The sequence below is a fragment of the Dendrobates tinctorius genome, unplaced genomic scaffold, assembly GCF_039654945.1.
Source record: "Dendrobates tinctorius isolate UK_male_01 unplaced genomic scaffold, ASM3965494v1 ptg000062l, whole genome shotgun sequence".
Taxonomy (NCBI): Eukaryota; Metazoa; Chordata; class Amphibia; order Anura; family Dendrobatidae; genus Dendrobates; species Dendrobates tinctorius.
Genome location: NW_027361730.1, coordinates 36,083,854 through 36,105,004, shown reverse-complemented (window position 1 = coordinate 36,105,004; position 21,151 = coordinate 36,083,854). Strand labels below are relative to the sequence as shown.

Here is a 21,151-nt window from a genome sequence, read left to right as displayed (position 1 = left end):
CGATTTTTTAAGTCTGTGCATGCTCAGAACCAATTGGCCAGCCTCCAGGAAACAGATATAACCTGCTAGACGGATCCGGCAGAAAAACGGATCCGTTTCTACAGTTCTCCAAAAAATTTTTCTAAAAATAGCCGGATCCTGCCTGATGGCAAAAAACTGATGTGTGAAAGTAGCCTTACAAAGTAGATATATGGCCCCAAACTCATGAACTGAGTATCTTGGTTAAAGGGAACTTGTTATGTAAAAAAAAATGCTGTTAACCTGCAGAGATGGCGTTATCTGCATGTTAATAGCATTCTAAAGCTGTGCAGCTGCCGCTCTCAGAATGCAGCTGCTGGGAGAAACTGAACTTCTTTCTTCCTGATGGCCTCCAGCTTTCAGTCATAAAAGAGCAACTTCAGTCTCCGCTCAGTACAAACTGAGCAGCGGCTCTAACTAGTATTGTTTTTGATCTCCAGAGCTTCTCATACCCAGCTACAAGAAGAAAAAGACAAGTTACAAGCCCGGTGCAATGACTTGGAAATGGCTTTGGAGCAAGCGCATGAACACCTGGGTTCCCAAATCCAGGAGCAGCAGCAAATTACATTGTATTGGAAAGAAAGATGGCAACAGACAGCTGTTAGCTTGAAAAATACAGAGGAGCTACTGGAGCAAGAGAGAGCTCAGTGTCAGAATGCATCTGATAAGGTTAGGAAATAGACTAGACATATTCCAACCTTGGTGGCATAGTAACATAGTTATTAAGGTTGAAGGGAGACTTTAAGTCCATCTAGTTCAACTCATATCCTATCCTAACTTGCCCTAACATGTTGATCCAGAGGAAGGCAAAAAACCCCATGTGGCAAACAGTAAGCTCCACATTAGGGAAAAAATTCCTTCCCGACTCCACATACGGCAATCAGACTAGCTCCCTGGATCAACGCAATATTAAGGAAACTAGTGTATATACCCTGTAATATTATACTTTTCATGAAAGGCATCCAGTCCCTTCTTAAATTTTAGTAGGGAATCACTCATTACATCATATGGCAGAGTTCCATAGTCTCACTGCTCTTACAGTAAAGAATCCGCGTCTGTGAGTATGCATAAACCTTCTTTCTTCCAGACGTAGCGGATGCCCCCTTGTCCCCGTCACAGGTCTAAGAGTAAAAAGATCATTAGAAAGGTCTTTGTACTTTTTATATTGGATTTTGAGCTGAACAGAGGAAAGAAGAAAAATTGTTTGTGCCACCGTTCTTGAGGGTCTAGCTAGCTGTAGTCCTCATGGCAGTCCTTATCTTCCTACTCTGTTCTGTTGGTTCACTGTCATTGAGAAAAGTCATTTAGCATTTTAGTCTGAATTTTACAAACTACTGTCCTTATTCTAGAACACAGAATTACTGCAGGACTGTGAAATGTTGCAAACAGAGAATGAGGAGCTTTGTGAACTTAAATCAACTATAAGCAGGTTGGTTGTAGATGATTACGTGCAGTAGAAAACTGATCACACTTGTCCTGTGCCATTAAGGAATCATAGACAGATAAACTGAGGAAACTGCAATGGGAACATTCTGTTCAGCCATACTGTATTCTCATACACCTTTCGGGTTAGTGGCTCCCCCTTCAGTAATAACAGGTGAAATGCCCTTAGTGACCATGCAATCCTAATCCCAGTTTTATTAGAAATAGGAGGGTTTCTACAATATTTAAAAAGAATGCAAACACTTTGTTTTAGATTTTCACTTGTTGAAAATAGGCACTACATTTAGGCTACGCTACGTGCCCACGATCAGGAATAGTAGTGTTTTGGACTATTGATTTTGCGCTGCATCTCAAACGCTGCGATCTACATACAAGCATAGTTGATGTGATTTATAAAAATCCCATGCCCACTGTGCCTTTATTAACACTGCGTAAACTCACCTGTGGTGCGGGTTTACGAGCCGCAGAATGTCAATTTCCGTTGTATATTTTGACCAATAGAATGTTATTAGACGCGGTAAATCCGCATCTACTAAAAAATAAATGCGGTAATCAGAACACAGCGCTTTGGAAGCAGCGAAAATACGCTATATCCAAAATGCTACTATTTCTGATCATGGGCATGTAGCCTCATAGAAAGTGTGTAACATTTTCTGATGTCATAACCATGGCCAGCCTACCGTAGAGCACGCTACCCTTGCATCAAATTGAAATATATATCCATGCAACATTTTGTGAATTTAACTCAAGCCACATAGAAATTGCCCCATCTTTCTTATATCAAAAACTTTTGGCAAACAACAATTGTTATAAATTGTGCTCCAATGTACAGTTACTCAATAAGTATTTTTTTTAGTCTGTAAATGGTTATTCTCTGTGGACTGCCGTATATATTGAGTGCTTCACTCAATTATCTCCACAGTCCCAAAAAGAATGAAACAAGTGGTGGTGTGCATGTCTTGCCACCATTCTATTCATACAGAGTGTTCTCTGGATTGGAGTTATCCGATGAATTGGTGATAATAGCTAAAGATGGGAATAACCCTTTAACGCACCCTTCCAGCTGTTTTATTTTAATTTTACCAGTGGAGTGGTGTCACTAATCTAAGTTCCCTGCCCCTAGTCTTATACTTACCAGCCACCGTCTTCTTTTGGTATCGGCGCCGCTCCAGTTCGGTGTTCTGCTCAGGTTGTGAGCTGCTGGATTGCTTCAGTGCTTGATGGATGAGCCAGAAGTCACAACTCAATGTAAGTCTATGAGAGCCAGAATAAGGTCGTCACAGACTTACTGTGCATTGAGAGCTTATGACCGTTACCAACACAGGACCGGAGCAGCGCTGGGAACAGCTGAAGACGGCAGTGGCTGGTGAGCATAATACTAAGGTAAGGGAACTCAGATTGGTGGCATCACTCCAGCGCTGAAATAAAATCTAAGCGCTGGAGTGGTGTTTCGTGGTTGCTGTGTATTACACTATTAGAAGTCATATCCATGTGAATTAAACTGTGAGCCATAGGGATAATGATAGCCAACAAAATAATTACAATGTCCCTCTAACCCAAAAGATCACAGTCAATCACGTTTTCATAGTACTTTTTCTATTAGAAATCCACCCTGAGTATCTACCATTGAAATACCATACCTATGTTTTTCTCAGATTAGAAGGTGAAAATAACCAATTAACAAAGAAAGTAAAAGAACTGGAGCAAAGCAATCGCCTTGAACATCTCCACAGATCGCTGGTAAAACCAAATATAAATATGCAGAGAAATATATATTACTTTAATGCTTTCCTTACATATGATTGTCAGAGGTGTGTGAAGACGAGTAACCGTTTTAATTTTTATTTCATAAGTCAATAGTAACTTTGTAATATATCTTATCAGAGAAATCGGCTTCTTTCTCTGCCAGGACTGATCAGTCTTTATCAAACTTCTCAATTCTGCGGTAAAATCTGTATTCAGTGAAGACTTTCCCATTACGGAGATAGGAGAAGGCGGCTGCTACTGATCAGAGTCTATGTACAGTAGGTGGGAGGGGAGGAGCTAGAGCTCCTCCCTCCTATCTATAGATAGGAGATGGCGGCCGCTATTGATGAGATTCTATGTAGGAGGGAGGAGCTAGAGACAGAGCTCCTCCCCCTTCCATCTACATAGAATCTGATCAGTAGCAGCTGCCATCTCCTATCTCAGAAATGGGAAATTCTTCACTGAATACAGGTTTTACCTCAGAATTTAGAAGTTTGATAATGACTGATCAGTCCTGGCAGAGAAAGATTACGAAGTTGCTTATTTTCATGTGTACTATTGATTTATGAAATACAAATTAAACCAACAGTTACTCTTTAACATCTTTTACTGGGGCATGGAGCAATCACCCATCACCTATATTCGTTTACTACGGTATTTAAAATCAGATACGATAAAAAATTCCTTTTTTTAATCTGTTTCATTGTTTTCTGTACATTATTATGAGGTCATCCATATTGTCTGAGATGCTGTTAATAACATCTGGAGGTATGCTTTACAGCAGTCAAATCACCAATGAGAAAGAATAGACAAAAGATGTTTATTAGTTTGTATAGGAGAGTTTTTTAAGCCTGTTCTCATCTGTGCAGAGGTCATTGTGCAGGAAAGGGGAGGAGGTGAGCTGTGACCATCACTTATTGAAATTGGTGTGATCCTGTGTGATATACTAAGTATATGGTTGGTAATTATCCTTGTTTTCCTGCCTGTTATCAGCAGCTCAGACCTAGTGTCCTCTCCTGTAAATCACTGTACACAGAAGTACAGTCTACTCCATGGACTGTACAGCACTCTCTTCCTTAAAATAGCCTTTCTTGAGGTGGCTTAGGACCAGACCCATCTATAAACAGCCTCCCAGCAGCCTCACTCTGCATTGCACTGCATATGCGCTGGTTTCCCATGTTGTGAGCTATCACTATCATTGCTTGTCAAAGTAAATACATTTAGTTCTAATGTTTTTATAATCATTTGTCAACAGAAAGAAAATACAGAAGAAGAGACTGATGAAATGAAGGATTTATATAAAGAGCTACACAAATCTCAGTAAGTTGTGCATTAACCCGATTGACACTCTCCCATAATACAATGTCACAAACACATAGTAATTCTACTACTTTTTGCTACCATCATATAAGCTTAAAAGGGTTGTCCCCTTTCATTAAACTTCCTTTCACAGGCCTCGGTAGCTAAAAATACAGAGTATTACTTACCCTCCCCCAGGTCCTGCACATCCTGCACAGGTTCTCCACCATTGCCCTGATCCCTGTTATTTGTCTGCAGCACTGACATCACGTCGATAGAGCTGCAGCCAATCATTGAGCTCAGTAGCTTGTGACGTCTACAAGGGCAGAGTTGCTGATCTCACTCATTAGCTGCAATGCTGTCAACATGACGTCAATGCTACCAACATACAACAGAGACAGGAGTAAAAGCAGAGAGCGGTGCTGGAACCGGGATCAATAAGTAATACTTGTTTTCTTTCCTATTTATACCGCAGCATATTGAAGACAGTTTGCTGAAAGGGGACAACCCCTTTAAGATAAAAATATGACAGCTGTGAGATTCTGAATACAAATATACAGATGCTTCTCACAAAATTAGAATATTATCAAAAAGATAATTTATTTCAGTTCTTCAATACAAAAAGTGAAACTCATATATTATATAGTTATTACAAACAGAATGATCTATTTCAAGTATTTATTTCTGTTAATGTTGATGATTATGATTTACAGCCAGTGAACACCTGCAAAGACTTCCTAAACGTTTAAAAAGGTCCCTTAGTCTTTTTCAGTAGACTCCACAATCATGGGGAAGACTGCTGACTTGATAGATGTCCAGAAGGTAGTCATTAACACACTCCACAAGAAGGGTAAGCCACAAAAGGTCATTGCTAAAGAAGCTGGCTGTTCACACAGACCTGTATCCAAGCATATTAATGGAAAGTTGAGTGGAAGGAAAAAGTGTGGTAGAAAAAGGTGCAGAAAACCGGGATAACCGCAGCCTCGAAAGGATTGTTAAGATAAGGCCATTCAAAACTTTGGGGGAGAATTACAAGGAGTGGACTGCTGCTGGAGTCATTGTTTCAAGAGCCACCACACACAGACGTATCCAAGACATGGGCTGCAAATGTCGCATTCATGGGCGGAAATATCGCATGTGCAGCCTGTACTCACTTATGTCTGACACAGTCCCATAGTATATGTATAGTATACTCTCTTATTATGTATAACACAGTCCCTTAGCATATAGTGTATTCACTAATTCTGTATAACACCATCCTTAGTTACATAGTTTCCTCTTTTATTATGTATAACACCTTCCCTTTTTATGTACCATCCTCTCTAGTTACAGTCATATGTAAAAGTTTGGGCACCCCTATTAATGTTAACCTTTTTTCTTTATAACAATTTTGGTTTTTGTAACAGCTATTTCAGTTTCATATATCTAATAACTGATGGACTCAGTTATATTTCTGGATTCAAATGAGGTTTATTGTACTAACAGAAAATGTGCAATCTGCATTTAAACAAAATTTGACCGGTGCAAAAGTATGGGCACCCTTATCATTTTCTTGATTTGAACACTCCTAACTACTTTTTACTGACTTCCTGAAGCACTAAATTGGTTTTGTATCCTCATTAAGCTTTGAACTTCATAGCCAGGTGTATCAAATCATGAGAAAAGGTATTTAAAGTGGCCACTTGCAAGTAGTTCTCCTATTAGATTCTCCTATGAAGAGTGGCATCATGGGCTCCTCAAAACAATCTGCAGCAAGATGATGCTGCAGGTCTTTGGAGGTGGCCTGTGGATTCTCCTTGACTGTTCTCACCATTCTTCTTCTCTGCCTTTCTGATATTTTTCTTGGCCTGCCACTTCTGGGCTTAACAAGAACTGTACCTGTGTTCTTCCATTTCCTAACTATGTTCCTCACAGTGGAAACTGACAGGTTAAATCACTGAGACAACTTTTTGTATCCTTCCCCTGAAAAGCTATGTTGAATAATCTTTGTTTTCAGATCATTTGAGAGTTGATTTGAGGAGCCCATGATGCCACTCTTTATAGGAGAATCAAATAGGAGAACTACTTGCAAGTGGCCACTTTAAATACCTTTTCTCATGATTTGATACACCTGGCTATGAAGTTCAAAGCTCAATGAGGTTACAAAACCAATTTAGTCCTTCAGGAAGTCAGTAAAAAGTAGTTAGGAGTGTTCAAATCAAGAAAATGATAAGGGTGCCCATACTTTTGCACCGGTCAAATTTTGTTTAAATGCAGATTGCACATTTTCTGTTAGTACAATAAACCTCATTTGAATCCAGAAATATAACTGAGTCCATCAGTTATTAGATATATGAAACTGAAATAGCTGTTGCAAAAACAAAAATTGTTATAAAGAAAAAAGGTTAACATTAATAGGGGTGCCCAAACTTTTACATATGACTGTATATATGGTGCCATCCCTTATTATATAGCTTCCTCTGCTGTTATGTACAGTGCTATCTCTTATATAGTGTATTCTTTTATTACATAGTCCCCTCTCTTTTTAGATATAAAATGACTGCTGATGGAGGAGCCGGTGATCAGACCAGTCCATCAGCTCCTCCAGCAGATAAGAATCTTTCCCATGCTCCATCAGTCATCATTGCATTATACATCTAACAAGACAGGACGGTATGTAATAAAAAACAGGGCTCTATATAATCCAATATGTAAGGGATGGTACTGTACTTAACAAGAGAGGGCATTGTATAATAGGGGATGGCAATATACATAATAAAGGAGACTATGTAATACAGTATATATACACGTGTGTGTGTGGATATATATATATATATATGTATATATATATATATATATATATAGATATATATGTAGCTTTGTCACCATAAAAGGAAGGGGGCCCAGACACAGTTCTTGCACAGGGGCCCCAAGCTGTCAGTGTCCACCCCTGGTCGCATTCCTTCTGTCAAGCCCCTCATGACCAATAGACATCGCTAGAAGCGTCTTACCTGGTCCATGGAGAAAAAGAACTGGACTGTACCTCTGTGGTCCAAGGTGTAGTTTTCACATGAAAGTAAACTTTGCATTTCATTTAAAAATCAAGGTCCCAGACTCTAGAGGAAGAGTGGAGAGGCACACAATCCAAGCTGCTTGAGGTCTAGTGTGAGGTTTCCACAATCAGTGATGGTTGGAGGGCCATGTCATCTGCTGGTGTAGGTCCACTGTGTTTTATCAAGACCAAAGTCAGCGCAGCCCTCTACCAGGAAATTTTAGAGCACATCATGCTTCCCTCTGTCGACAAGCTATTTGGAAATGGAAATTTAATTCTCCAGCAGGACTTGGCACCTGTCCACACTGCCAAAAGTACCAATACCTGGTTTAAAAACAGTAGTATCATTGTGCTTGATTGGCCAGCATACTCGCCTGACCTTAACCCCATAGAGAATCTATGGGGTATTGTCAAGAGGAAGATGAGAGATGCCAGACACAACAATGCCGACGATCTGAAGGCTGCTACCCAAGCAGCCTGGGCTTCCATAACACCTCAGCAGTACCACAGGCTGATCACATCCTTGCTGATCTGGCACCCACAACTTTGTGCTTAAGAAAAAATAGTTGACAGAGAGCTAAATTCTTTCCTATCAATGCATTGAGGTAGATGCATGGGGTCCTTTACAACTTTTATTGATAGGATCAGTGTAAAACTATAAGGAAAATGAAAGTACTCAGTACAAGGCATACAACATATCTAAATACATACAGGAGAATTATGTATGGTACAGGACATTCACAGTGTAATTGCACAGCATTGGGTAGTATAAACATCTGTAATATCAAAAGACTACTTTGATATAAAACATATGGACAAAGTAGTTATATAATGCAATATGGTGAGCTTTAACAAGGGGGAAATGTCTCACTGACTGTGCTATGTGGAGGTAAACAACCAGATGGGCTGAAAATCACGGAGAGATAATCAGCATGTCAGTATCCATGAGGCCAAAATGGCTACTGGAGAAGAAGGGGGCAAGGCTAATGCAGAGGCTGATGGGGAACTACGGAAGCCTTGATGATCCTTAAATATTAAATTGCACAGAAAGCAATGAAACAGAAAGTAAACTGTAATTAGAACATTGTCAATAGATAGCGCTGGTGTATAAGTTATCACAATACACCATAGTTCTAGACAAGCATAGAAAAACTGATTATATGCATTTGTATAAAGGCATGACACTTGCCACGCCAGATTGATGCAAAAGGAGCCCTGACCAAGAATTGACTACATTTCAGTAGGCCAACCATGAGATGCTGAGATTCTCCCGCTGCGCAGGATAGATCCCAAGCCTTGTCTGGTGCAGTAGTCTCCCATTCAGGCTCGGCCACTGAGATGACTGCTCAGCACAGACTCCAGTCCCAGCGCTTTGCCCAGGCTCGTGCTGTATGTGTAGTTACTAGTATCATTTGTGATTGTGCTTGGATACGCGACCACTCGCTGTGCTCATTTGTGTGGGCCGCTCTTAGGCTGTGTGCACACGTTGCGGATTTAGATGTGTTTCCGCAGCGTTTTTGGACACGCGGAATTGCATCAAATCCGCAATGTAGTGCACAGCCAATGTTAGTAAATGTGAAGTTAAGAATTGGTGTGCACATGCTGCAGAAAAATCTGCACAGATTTGCAGCGGGTTTTTTTCCGCAGCATGTCAATTCCTTTTGCGGATCTGCAGCGTTTCTGCACCTATTGACTTCCATTGAGTCAGGCACATCCACAGAAAAACTGCAGATGTAAAAAAGATCTGTGGATTTGCTGCGGATGTGGGAGAAACGCTGCAGATCAGGAGGAGGGAAGTGTGTAGGCGGAGCTATGTGTGTGCGGAGAATATGTGCGTGTCTGTGTGCGGGTGTCTGCGTGAATCTGTGTCAGTGTGTGGGGGGTCTGTGGGGCTGTGTGTGGGTCTGCGGGGCTCTGGGTGTGTGTGTGTATGCAGACATCGTCCTATGGGACTACAAGTCCCATCCGGCTATGCCTGCTACAGTGACACCATTAGCCAATGATGGGACAGTAGAAGACCCATCATCCGGCAAATGTGTTGAATAGTTAAAAAAAACACACACATAAAGTACACATACTCACCATATAGAGCAAATCCCCGACGCCCTTGATCACCTGAAAAAAATAATAAAATAATAAACAAACAATATACTCCCTGTTCCGACGTAATCCATTTATTAATGATTGTCTCACGACGATCTCCCGTGTAGAGCTGTCACATCAGCAGATGTGACCGCTCTCCAGGGGCTCTGGTGTACAGTGATGGAGATAATCCTCCGCACTGTATCACGCCGCCGCCAGGTCACCTGAGTTCATCCTTTCACTTACGGCACTGCTGCATGAGAAAATTCTCACACAGCAGTGAGAGCCTGAACTCTGATGATACACTGTGGGAGGGTTATCTCCGGTCAGTGTGTCATCAGAGGCCCTGTAGAGCGGTCACATCTGCTGATGTGACTGCGCTATAGGGGAGATTAGCGTGGGACAATCGTTATTAAAGGGATTACATCTGACCAGGAAGTATACTGTTGGTTTATTATTTTTTGCTTTTTACAGGAGATCGATGGCTTCGGGGAATTAGGCGTACAATAAAAGATCGAAATCTGTGTGGTATTTAATTTCATTAAGAGTTTTTCTAGCTGTGTCTTTTTTTAACCCATTAATAACTATAGGATTAGTAATGGAAAGGCGTCTTATTGACGCCTCTCTATTACTAACTGGGCTTGATGTCACCTTACAATACAAAGGTGACATTAACCCCTTATTACCCTATATGCCACCGCTACACAGCGGTGGGAAGAGAGAGGCTAAGTGCCGGAATTGACGCATCTTAGTGATGCGCCATTTCTGGGGCGGCTGAGAGCTGGTGTTTGTAGCCAATGGGGGGGCAATATTCATGGCCCCTTCCTAGGCTATGAATATCAGCCCGCAGTTGTCTGCACAGCCTTTCTGGCTATTAATTATAGGAGGACCCCATGTCATTTTATTTTTGGGATATCCCTAGTTTAATAGGGAGCAAAGGCTAAATATAAAGCTGTGGGCTGATATTCATAGCCTGGGAAGATCCATGGGTATTAACCCCTTCCCAGGCTATAAATCTCAGCCCCCAGTCACTGGCTTTCCCTCTCTGGTGCAGAAAATTGCGCGGGAGCCCTCGCCATTTTTTTTTTTCAATTTTATTTCCATTAAACAGATATTGCGTTAGGCCGGGGTCACACTTGTGAGAAACTTGCACGAGTCTCGCACCTCAATACTCAGCACTGCCGCCGGCACTTGGGACCGGAGTGTGCAGTTGCATGTATTTCTATGCAGCTGAACACTCCGGTCCAAGTGCCGGCGGCAGTGTTGAGTATTGAGGTGCAAGACTCATGCGAGTTTCTCGCATGTGTGACCCAGGCCTAACACAGATTTTTTCTGTCTATAGATATATCTATCTATAGATCTGCGCAGAAAATTCCACAGGCCAATCTGCAACATGTGCACATAGCCTAATAGCGGTGATTGTGTGTCTAGGCAGGCAGTGTCCTAAGTGGCAGGTGCCGTTAGCACAGCCGAGTGTCAGAACAAGCACAACCACCAGTCTAGCCTACCCTGGGGGGAGCGATAGGGACCCCACCTAGCATCATATTTGCTGTATCACTGTGACGGTTAACAGGGTATAGCACTCAGTCTTCTGCTGTACGTTACCGCTCTGTGGAGTAACAGAGCTTGGAACTTTGTTTTCTGTTCACACAGTGTGACGGTTAACACAGTGCGTTTTGCTTGCTGCTTCGCTGTCTTTAGTTCACCATTGTTCACATTAGCTGCAGTTTTACATCTCTGCACAGTGGACCCTGGGTTGCGAACACACTTTATCATTATATGTTAGTGTGTTCCGCCAACCCTAAAACCAACATTTCGAATTTTAAAATCAATTTTCAAGCTGGTGTTATAAAGTATTCTAATTTACTGATATAATAACTTTTGGGTTTTCATTGGCTGTAAGCCATAATCATCAACATTAAGAGAAGTAAACACTTGAAATAGATCTCTCTGTTTGTAATAACTTTATATAATATATGAGTTTCACATTTTGTATTGAAGAGCTGAAACTTTTTGATGATATTTTGAATTTGTGAGAAGCACCTGTAGTATGTATCTATATGTAGAAAAGGCAAGCAAAAAGCAACTGTATAAAGTATGTAAAGAGGGATGAGACCACAAAGGGTCCCCATTGCTTCAAGTCACCGCCTAACTTTATAAGATGTATGTATAATATTGGACTATCTAGTGGAAAAGTCTGCTGGTCCACAGAGAATGACACCTCCAGAGTTTATCGGGTAATAGACGTCTGAAACAGAGACTGGAATAGACATAACCATAGCCTGGGATGGAGCTAAAGTGTCAGTAAGACAGGGCCTCCTAGACGTTTGGTCTCATCACAATGACAATGCATATAATTAGAGTACAGGTAACCTGACAAACCCTCATGTACTACAACCCACCACCAGCATTAGTATATTTGTTGTTAAATACCTTGCGTAACCAGCCCTTCATAGTGTTTATCGCCTGAATACATGTTTTAAAAAATTCTTTATAAACTTTGCTATGCTAATTAGCTCTTTGACTACTGGGCGTGATGACATGATTTGCAAGAGTTGGCGTCATCACCAGCTCTTTGCAAATCTCACACATGCGCACGGCTTTCTTTGCCCACATCATTGCGCATCCAAAGTTGGGTGTGCGCTTCCCTGCTTCAGAGGTGCACTGCATAAGTCCGAAAGTGAAGAAGATGTCTTCCTCACTTCTGGACATACTCAGTGCGTCTCTGAAGCAGGAAAGCGCACACCCAACTTTGGATGCACAATGATGTGGGCAAAGAAAGCCGTGCGCATGTGTGAGATTTGCAAAGAGCTGGTCTGGTGATGACGCCAACTCTTGCAAATCACGTCATCATGCCCAGAGGGGCATGATAACCTGCTGTGAGGGCCGATTGGGGACAACAACGCCCCATTGAGTAGTCAAAGAGCTAATTAGCATAGCAAAGTTTATAAGAATTTTTTAACCACTTAGTGACCACTCATATAACTTAAAACTGACCTGATTTATAAGTGAATAGTATCCCCCAACAGGTGAAAAAGCAGCAGCTGTACACTATAGCTGACACCCTGCTACATCAGTCACGATCAGTATAGGCACCGACTATGGCCGATTAACCAATGCTGTCAATAATGACTACTGCATCTAGATGGCTAACAGAGTGTGTGTGTGGGGGGGACTCCCTCTTTAACCCAATCAGCGCCCGGAGATCATAATTGTGTGGTTCTGATGGTTTTATGGCAATTCACAGCCAAATAACGGCCTTGCAGTCTGCCGGCTACAGCAGCCTGTTCAGAAGTGAGCAACATTTAGGTGGTAAAAGAACATTTTTTATTCCGGTCACGCCACTTTGCACTAATTCCTGAAAATCACCTAAAGGGTGAATAAACTACCTGAAAGCAGTTTTAAATATGTTGAGGGGTGCTGTTTAAAAATGGTATCACTTTTGGGGTTTTTCCAATATATAAGTTCCCCAAAGTCACTTCAAAGCTGAATAGGTCCATAAAAAAAAAGTTTTGTAAATTTCCTTGAAAAAATGAAAAATTACTGTTAAATTTTTAAAACTTCTACCATCCTAACAAAATAAAATAACATTTTTTAGAAAGTGCTGATGTAAAGCAGACATGTGGGAAATGTTATTTAGTAACTATTTTGTGTGGTATGACTATGTGGATTAAATGGATAATCATTCAAAATTTGAAAATTGCTAATTTTTAGACATTTTTGACGCATTTCTGTTATGTTTAAAAATAAATGTAAAACAGATCAGCCTAAATTTATTATTATCACAAAGTAAACTGTGTCACAAAACACATTCTTAAAATCACTGGGATATGTTGATACATTACAAAGGTATTGCCAACATAAAGTGACAACTCTGACTTGAAAATTTTGTCCTGGTTACTATTTGGGTTAAACATGTATTTAGGTGATAAACACTAAAAAGGGCTGGTTAGGCAAGGTATTTAACAACAAATATAGAAATACTGGTGCGTTGGGGGGGCATGGGGGACCTGTTAGGTTCCCTTTAATCTAATTATATGCAATGATCATTGTGATCAGACCAAATGTCTAGGAGGCCTAGTGTCTTAGTGACACTTTAGCTCAATCCCTGGCTATGATCATGTCTACTCCAGTCTCTCTATCTGGCGTCTATTACCTGATAAACTCTGGAGGTGTCATTCTCTGGGGACCAACAGCCTTTTCCACTAGCCAGTCCAATATTATACATACTGTACATCTTATAAAGTTGGTAAGTAATCAGCCTCTGTTGTATATTCTACCACATCCTTCATGATAATGAGAAAATGGAAAACGGTCTTAGGAGCGCAGGAAAGAGACTCAGATGAGAGATGGGGTTAAACCAAAACGCGTTTCGACTGAGAATCCGCCTTCATCAGGTGGATTTTTCTCATTGCTCCTATCCTCCATCGGAGGTTTTCGGCTGGAGCTGCGGTAGAGACCTGACATTCTAATCTGCCCCTGGGTTGCTTCCTAAGCGCTCCTCTGACCGCTCATTACTGACTCTAACATCCTTCACAATAGGCAGTCTCTGTACATCTATTTTGGTCCATGGAGTGGATGGCACTTTTGTACTCCGAGACAATTAGGGTGCAAAATTTATCATAGGTTTTTGTATTTATTGTATAGCCCTTCACCTGACTATTGTAATATACACATTTTCTTTGCATGCTTATCTGCCAGCAAAATAATAATTTTGAAAAGAATGGCAAATAATTTGCAATTAGACAGTAAAAATGAGTCCACATCACAATACGGTTAAAGCCATGGAAACATTCTGATGTGTTCAGCATAGTAGGTGTGCAGAACATTTCTGGGCTTTGCGTGATTTTTGTATCCGTACGACGTTACTTGTCTACCTTTCATAAGTATTGCTGGGCCCTCCTGATGTACAGGAGCTGGCACAATGGGTTAATAATGCCTGAGTACATTGTATTGTGTTGGCACTCCCTTAAGGGGCAAATTTTCTGTTGGAATGTAGAATATATTTGTGTAGATTATTAGGGGTTGATGGTGACTGGATATGACTTATCTCTACAGTGAGAAGATAAAGGAGCTGGAATCTGTACGATCAGACAAGGAATTGGAGATGAGAAAGCTGAAGGTGAGATGACTGTCTCTATTTTGGTTTTTATACACTTATCATCCGACATGATTTTAGTACCTTAGTGCATAGTTATTACTACAAAGATTTCGTGCTGTACATATTATTTGTTACCCATCACAGTTTTCGCATCTTGACAAACAATGTTGTTTTTATACCGTAGCACCGATGATTATAATTTATTATTATAATTACACTGGAATTCTCTCTTATTTCCAGTCTTCTTCCGTTACTACAAGCCTCTTTTGACAGGAAGAATTCCATTTTTGGCAAATGCCATTTAAAAAATGTGGAAATGTGAAATTAAAATGTCATTTTGTACACCATGATAAAATGACGCTATTTTTTTCATTAAAGATTATATCCTTTCTTTGGGAATAGGGTAGAAACCCCCATACATGTTAAAGGAAAATAGGCCAGACAATGATTTCTGACAAACTGATTTGTATAGGGGTCTCTCGATTGAGAGGGATCTGGTAGTTGAAGCAGCTGATGCTTTTGTTTTCAGAGGAAAAAGCATATGAATGCTCAGCTGAGCTGAGCGCTCATGTGTACAAGGGAGTCAGAAGAGATAGCTGTTGGCCAAACAAATGCTTATCCAATAGCTATCTCGTGTATGGCAAAATTAAAGGAGTTCCCCGGTGTTCTGACAAAAATCTGCAGTCTCTCTAGGTGACTACAGACTTCTGAATCCTGACAACGTGCAATACCGTTATTTACGGAGAGAGCAAGCAGAAATGTGACCGCAAGTATGCAATTTGCATTCAGTCACATGCCAACTAGATGTGCTCAGCTTCTCTCAATTCCCTTGAGAGAAGCCATACACGACTAGTTGGAATGTGGCCAGAAGTATGCAAATCGCATACTTGCAGTCATGTAACCGCCCCTGCTCTCTCTAGAAATACTGGTGAATCCTTAAAGTATGAGCACCAAACCCTGTCAGGATTCAGAAGTCTGCAGTCACACAGAGTGACTTCAGGCTTATATCAGAAGACTGAAAAACCCCTTTAAGACAGTCAGTAGATAAGGTATGTTATGATGCACATCACACCACTTGTAAATTGGTGGATTGGTAAGGTTATATAGGTTTGATATGTGTATATTAAAGTGTGATAGGCTGGTGAACTTTTTATAGGTAAGGGCTGTATCATATTAATAGACAATTACAATTATAACAGTAATATGTTACACAGAGTGAAAATGGATCTGTTCTTCGCATTGAGCTGGATGCTTCCCGGCAGCAACTAGAATTGGAACGAAGTCGCCGGGAGGCTCTACAGTGCAGGGTGGGAGAACTGGAAAGTAAACTTGCAGCAGAGAAGATCCAGGTCAGTGTCATTGTGTACAAACATTCACAACATAGTCCATGAGCGCAATTGATGTATGCAGGGCATGATCTCACTGAAAGCAATGTCAAGTGAAGTGAATAATAGGTTGTTACAACGGCACTTGACAATGGGAGGGACATATTTGGCAACAAGTGAATAGTAAGATTTTAGAAATTGAGATGTTGGAAACAGGAAAAAGAAGAATATCATAGGGATAGATCTGCTATTGAGCCAAATTGAGAGGCTATATGACTGGGTCAGAGCACCAGTAAATAGCTCTAATTGTTGAGTCATCTTAGTTTGATGTTACTAGGATCTCCAAAAGGTGAGCCAAAGAAGGACAACCGGTGAACTGGCGACAGAATCATTGCCAAACAAGACTTATTGATGCACATGGAGATTGAAGGCTAGCCTGTCTTCTCCAATCTCACAGAAGAGCAGCCGCAGCATAAATGACCTAAAATGTTTTGTCATGTTTCAAACTGAATTATAATGCAATTATCTGATGCTGATTTAAATAATGCATTTATGTTATACAGGTGTTTCTAACAAAATTAGAATATCATCAAAAAGTTAATTTATTTCCGTTCTTCAATACAAAAAGTGAAACTCATATATTATATAGAGTCATTACAAGCAGAGTGATCTATTTCAAGTGTTTATTTCTGTTAATGTTGATGATTATGGCTTACAGCCAATAAAAACCCAAAAGTCATTATCTCAGTAAATTAGAATACTTTCTAACACCAGCTTGAAAAATTATTTTAAAATCAGAAATGTTGGCCTACTAAAATGTATGTTCAGTAAATGCACTCAATACTTGGTCGGGGCTCCTTTTGCATCAATTACTGCATCAATGAGGTGTGACATGGAGGTGATCAGCCTATGGCACTGCTGAGGTGTTATGGAATCCCAGGTTGCTTTGAAAGCAGCCTTCAGCTCATCTGCATTGTTGGGTCTGGTGTCTCTTATCTTCCTCTTGACAATACCCCATAGATTCTCTATGGGTTAAGGTCAGGCACGTTTGCTGGCTTTTCAAGCACAGTGATACTATTGTTTTCAAACCAGTTATTGGTACTTTTGGCAGTGTGGACAGATGTCAAGTCCTGTTGGAGAATGAAATTTCCATCTCCAAAAAGCTTGTCGACAGAGGGAAGCATGAAGTGCTCTAAAATTTCCTGGTAGATGGCAATGATGGGGAGAAAGCAATGATGGTTGAGGTGGAAAGGATAATGGTGGTGGTGGGGGAGAAGGCAATGATGGAGGTGGTGGAATGGGCAATGATGGGGGTGGTGGGGGAGAAAGCAATGATAGAGGTGGTGGAAAGGGCAATGATAGGGGTGGTGGGTGAGAAGGCAATGATGGAGGTGGTGATGAGGACAATGATGGGAGTGGAGAGGGAAAACAATGATGGAAGTGGATAGGGGCTGCATTATACCCTATGAGGGGGCTACATTATATTTTGTGGGGGGCTGCAATATATTCTGTGTGGGGGCTGCATTATTCTCTCAGGGGGCTACATTATATTCTGGGGGCTACATCATACTACATGAGGGGGGATTGCATTATGTCCTATAAGGGGGCTACAGTATATTCTATGGGGGGCTGCATTATACCTTATGAGGGGGTTGCATTATACTCTGAGGGGGCTACATTATAGTAACATAAATAAAAAAGTTCCAGAAAAAAGAGTTAAAATTAACACTGAAAGCAATCAGCAGGTATACTCCAATATTACTTGACAGCCCCCTGAGGAAGCCCAGGCGAAACGCGCGTTGGGGCTGCTTGGTGTGACCAGTTGCAAAGATTTATTCAGGTGAGACTCCTTCTAGTATCTGATTTTTATTGCTAGGCTCTTTTGGGTTGAGTATTAGAATGGTACTATGCTGAATATGTGTACCCAGAGTGGCATATAGATGTTTTCATGACGTATCTGATACTAGTGAAATGTTATAATAGCAAATGTTGTTACAAGAGAATTTATATGATCTCAGTATTCCCAATCTATAATTATTGTAACTCTGTTGGACTTTATGTCTTGTGTCCTTCACATCTTCTAGGTTTTTATACAACTTTTTATAATGTATTATGTGATTAATATTCATGAATACATTCAATACATTTAATATGCTTTATATATGGTGTTTGATACTCCTGAGTTTTCTTTTTGTTGTTTGCAAATTATAGTAACATAGTAACATAGTTAGCAAGGCCGAAAAAAGACTTTTGTCCATCCAGTTCAGTCTATAAACAATCAGAATAAATCCCCAGAGCTACATCCTTCTAAAGAACCTAATAACTGTAAGATACAATATTGTTACGCTCCAGGAAGACATCCAGGCCTCTCTTGAACCCCTCGACTGAGTTTGCCATCACCACCTCCTCAGGCAGGGAATTCCAGATTCTCACTGCCCTAACAGTAAAGAATCCTCTTCTATGTTGGTGGATAAACCTTCTCTCCTCCAGACGCAGAGAATGCCCCCTTGTGACCGTCACATTCCTTGGTATAAACAGATCCTGAGAAATATTTGTGTTGTCCCCTTATTTACTTATACATAGTTATGAGATCGCCCCTCAGTCGTCTTTTTTCTAGGCAAAATAATCCTTATTTTGCTAATCTCTCTGGGTATTGTAGTTCCCCCACCCCCTTTATTAATTTTGTTGCCCTCCTGTGTACTCGCTCTAGTTCCATTATATCCTTCCTGAGCACTGGTGCCCAAAACTGTACACAGTACTCCATGTGCGGTCTAACCAGAGATTTGTACAGAGGCAGTATAATGCTCTCATCATGTGTATCCAGACCTCTTTTAATGCACCCCTGTGGAGGGTGCTACATTATATTCTATAGGGGCTGCATTATACCTTATGAGGGGGTTGCATAATATTATGTGGGGTGCTGCATTATGCCCTACGAGGGGGGCTGCACTATATTCTATGAGGGGGCTGCATTATATTCCATGAGGGAGGCTACATTATATTCTATGAGGGGGCTACCCCAACCCCTGCTACATAATTAAGATGGGTACTACCTTATATTATACCCTGATATTAGCGTGTTTTACCACACTATTGGTGGTCTTGTATTTATTTCTATGTAGCTATATAGTGGGCCCCAAGAATGATTTTCTCTGATGGACCCAAGGTGCTCCAGTCCGACGCTGATTGTGGAGCATAATGAAATAGACTAAGGGACCTTTTTAAAAGCTTAGGAAGCCTTTGCAGGTGTTTTTGTTATTGATTATAATTTACTGAGATAATTGCTTTTGGGTTTTCATTGGCTGTAAGCCATAATCATCAATATTAACAGAAATAAACACTTGAAATAGATCACGCTGCTTGTAATGACTCTATATAATATGAGTTTCACTTTTTGCAGTTAAGAACTGAAATAAATTAACTTTTTGATAATATTCTAATTTTGAGAGAAGCACCTGTATATATGTTGTATGTTTTTCAGGACTGTCTTGGTAATGTGGAAATCCAGAGCCCTATGACCCTATCACAAAGGTTGGTTTCCTGGTAGAGTCCATTTCTAAAACTGGAAAACGTTTGAGTCTGTTGATCCTGACTGCTAATTCAGCTAACCAAAAATTACCGTTCTCTGAGCTGGTGATAAAAGAGAGGATGACTGTGTGCAGTATTACTCCAGGACTGTCAGCTTAATAATTAGTAGAGTTACAAGTGCATGGGCGAGAATAAGAATCTTTGCATATTGTATAATACCTGCAAAGTTACACTATATACTTAAGAGCACAGCTGATATTTAGAGGGGTTTTCCACTCCCTTTTCAAAAATAGCCAGAGGGAAGGTATCAATGTAAACTAAAATATAAAGACCTCTTATCCCATTAATCATAATTTACCTTGTTGTGTACCATCACATTGTATAGAGAACTGTACAGTAGAGATGGGCGAATCCGAACATTTAAGTTTGGCTTCCATACCGAACATCTAATTTTCGGACATGAACACTGATCACGGACTTCATCAGGAAGTTCGTGATACTGTTTGGGTTCGGTACCCCGAATACCAGGTGTTTGTTGCGTTGTCATGTGCATGACGCGGCAAACGCTGCTTCTGATCAGCCGTAAAATCATCACTGCCAATCAGACAGCCACGATTCCCACACTCTCAAATGACAGTGTGAATCTTCACCTGTGATCGGAGGTATAAAGTTACCTTCGGTTACTGGTGTCGGCTGATGGGATTAGAGCAACGAGAGCAGGAGCGGCTGATGGGAATATTCATCAGCCGGCACCCATGCTGTAAATAAATAATTGAAAAAAAACGCCATGGGTTCCCCTGTATTTTTGAAAGCCATCCAGGCAAAGCTCACAGCTGGGGACTGCAATCCGCAGCTGTCAGCTTCAGCAAGGCTGGTTATCAAGAATAGAGGGGTTCCCCTTTGATTTTTTTTAAATTATTTAAGTAATTTAAAAAACGGTGTTGGGTCCCTCCAGTTTTTGACAACCAGCTAAGCTAAAGCAGATAGCTGGGGGCTGGCATTCTCAGGCTGGTAAGGGGCCATGGATATTGACCCCCCCAACCTAAAAATAGCAGCCCACAACCGCCCAGAAAAGGCGCATCTATTAGATGTGCCAATTCTGGCGCTTTTCCAGTCTCTTCCCACTTGCCCTGTGGCAGTGGCAACTGGGGTTGTTGTCACCTTTGCATTGATGGGTGATATCAAGCCCACAGCTTAGTAATGAAGAGGCGTCTATAAGACGCCTCTCCATTACTAATCCTATAGTTACATTCTAAATAAAGACACCTCAAGTATAAAGTAATTTATTTGAAATAAAACCATCCGGAACTGTTCAAATGCACAGTTTCTCCATCTTCTGATAGTCGTTGTGGCAGGGTACTGCACATCCGCCTCATTCAAATCCATAGGGGGCAGATGTGCAGTAGCAGCCGCGGCCACTATCAGAAGAAGGTGCAAGTCCGCAATTGGGCAGTTCTGACTGCCACAGATGACACCAGGAACAGCTGATCAGGTGGAGGTGCCGGGTGTCGAACCATGACTGATCAGACATTGACAATCTATCCTATGGATGGATTTTTTTTCTTCTTATGTTGTAAT

General features: G+C 40.9%; 1 protein-coding gene across 1 annotated transcript in view; it reads left to right on the top strand.

Moving 5' to 3' along the window:
- The window catches only part of LOC141093076 (uncharacterized), an 86,997-nt gene that overhangs the window by 27,124 nt on the left and 38,722 nt on the right, over positions 1 to 21,151 (top strand). The window contains exons 7-13 of the mRNA XM_073579535.1: positions 459 to 687; positions 1,368 to 1,447; positions 3,117 to 3,201; positions 4,463 to 4,527; positions 14,678 to 14,741; positions 15,935 to 16,069; positions 19,527 to 19,576. Of these exons, the coding sequence (XP_073435636.1) occupies positions 459 to 687; positions 1,368 to 1,447; positions 3,117 to 3,201; positions 4,463 to 4,527; positions 14,678 to 14,741; positions 15,935 to 16,069; positions 19,527 to 19,576 (708 nt within the window). The remainder of the gene's footprint in view (positions 1 to 458; positions 688 to 1,367; positions 1,448 to 3,116; positions 3,202 to 4,462; positions 4,528 to 14,677; positions 14,742 to 15,934; positions 16,070 to 19,526; positions 19,577 to 21,151) is intronic.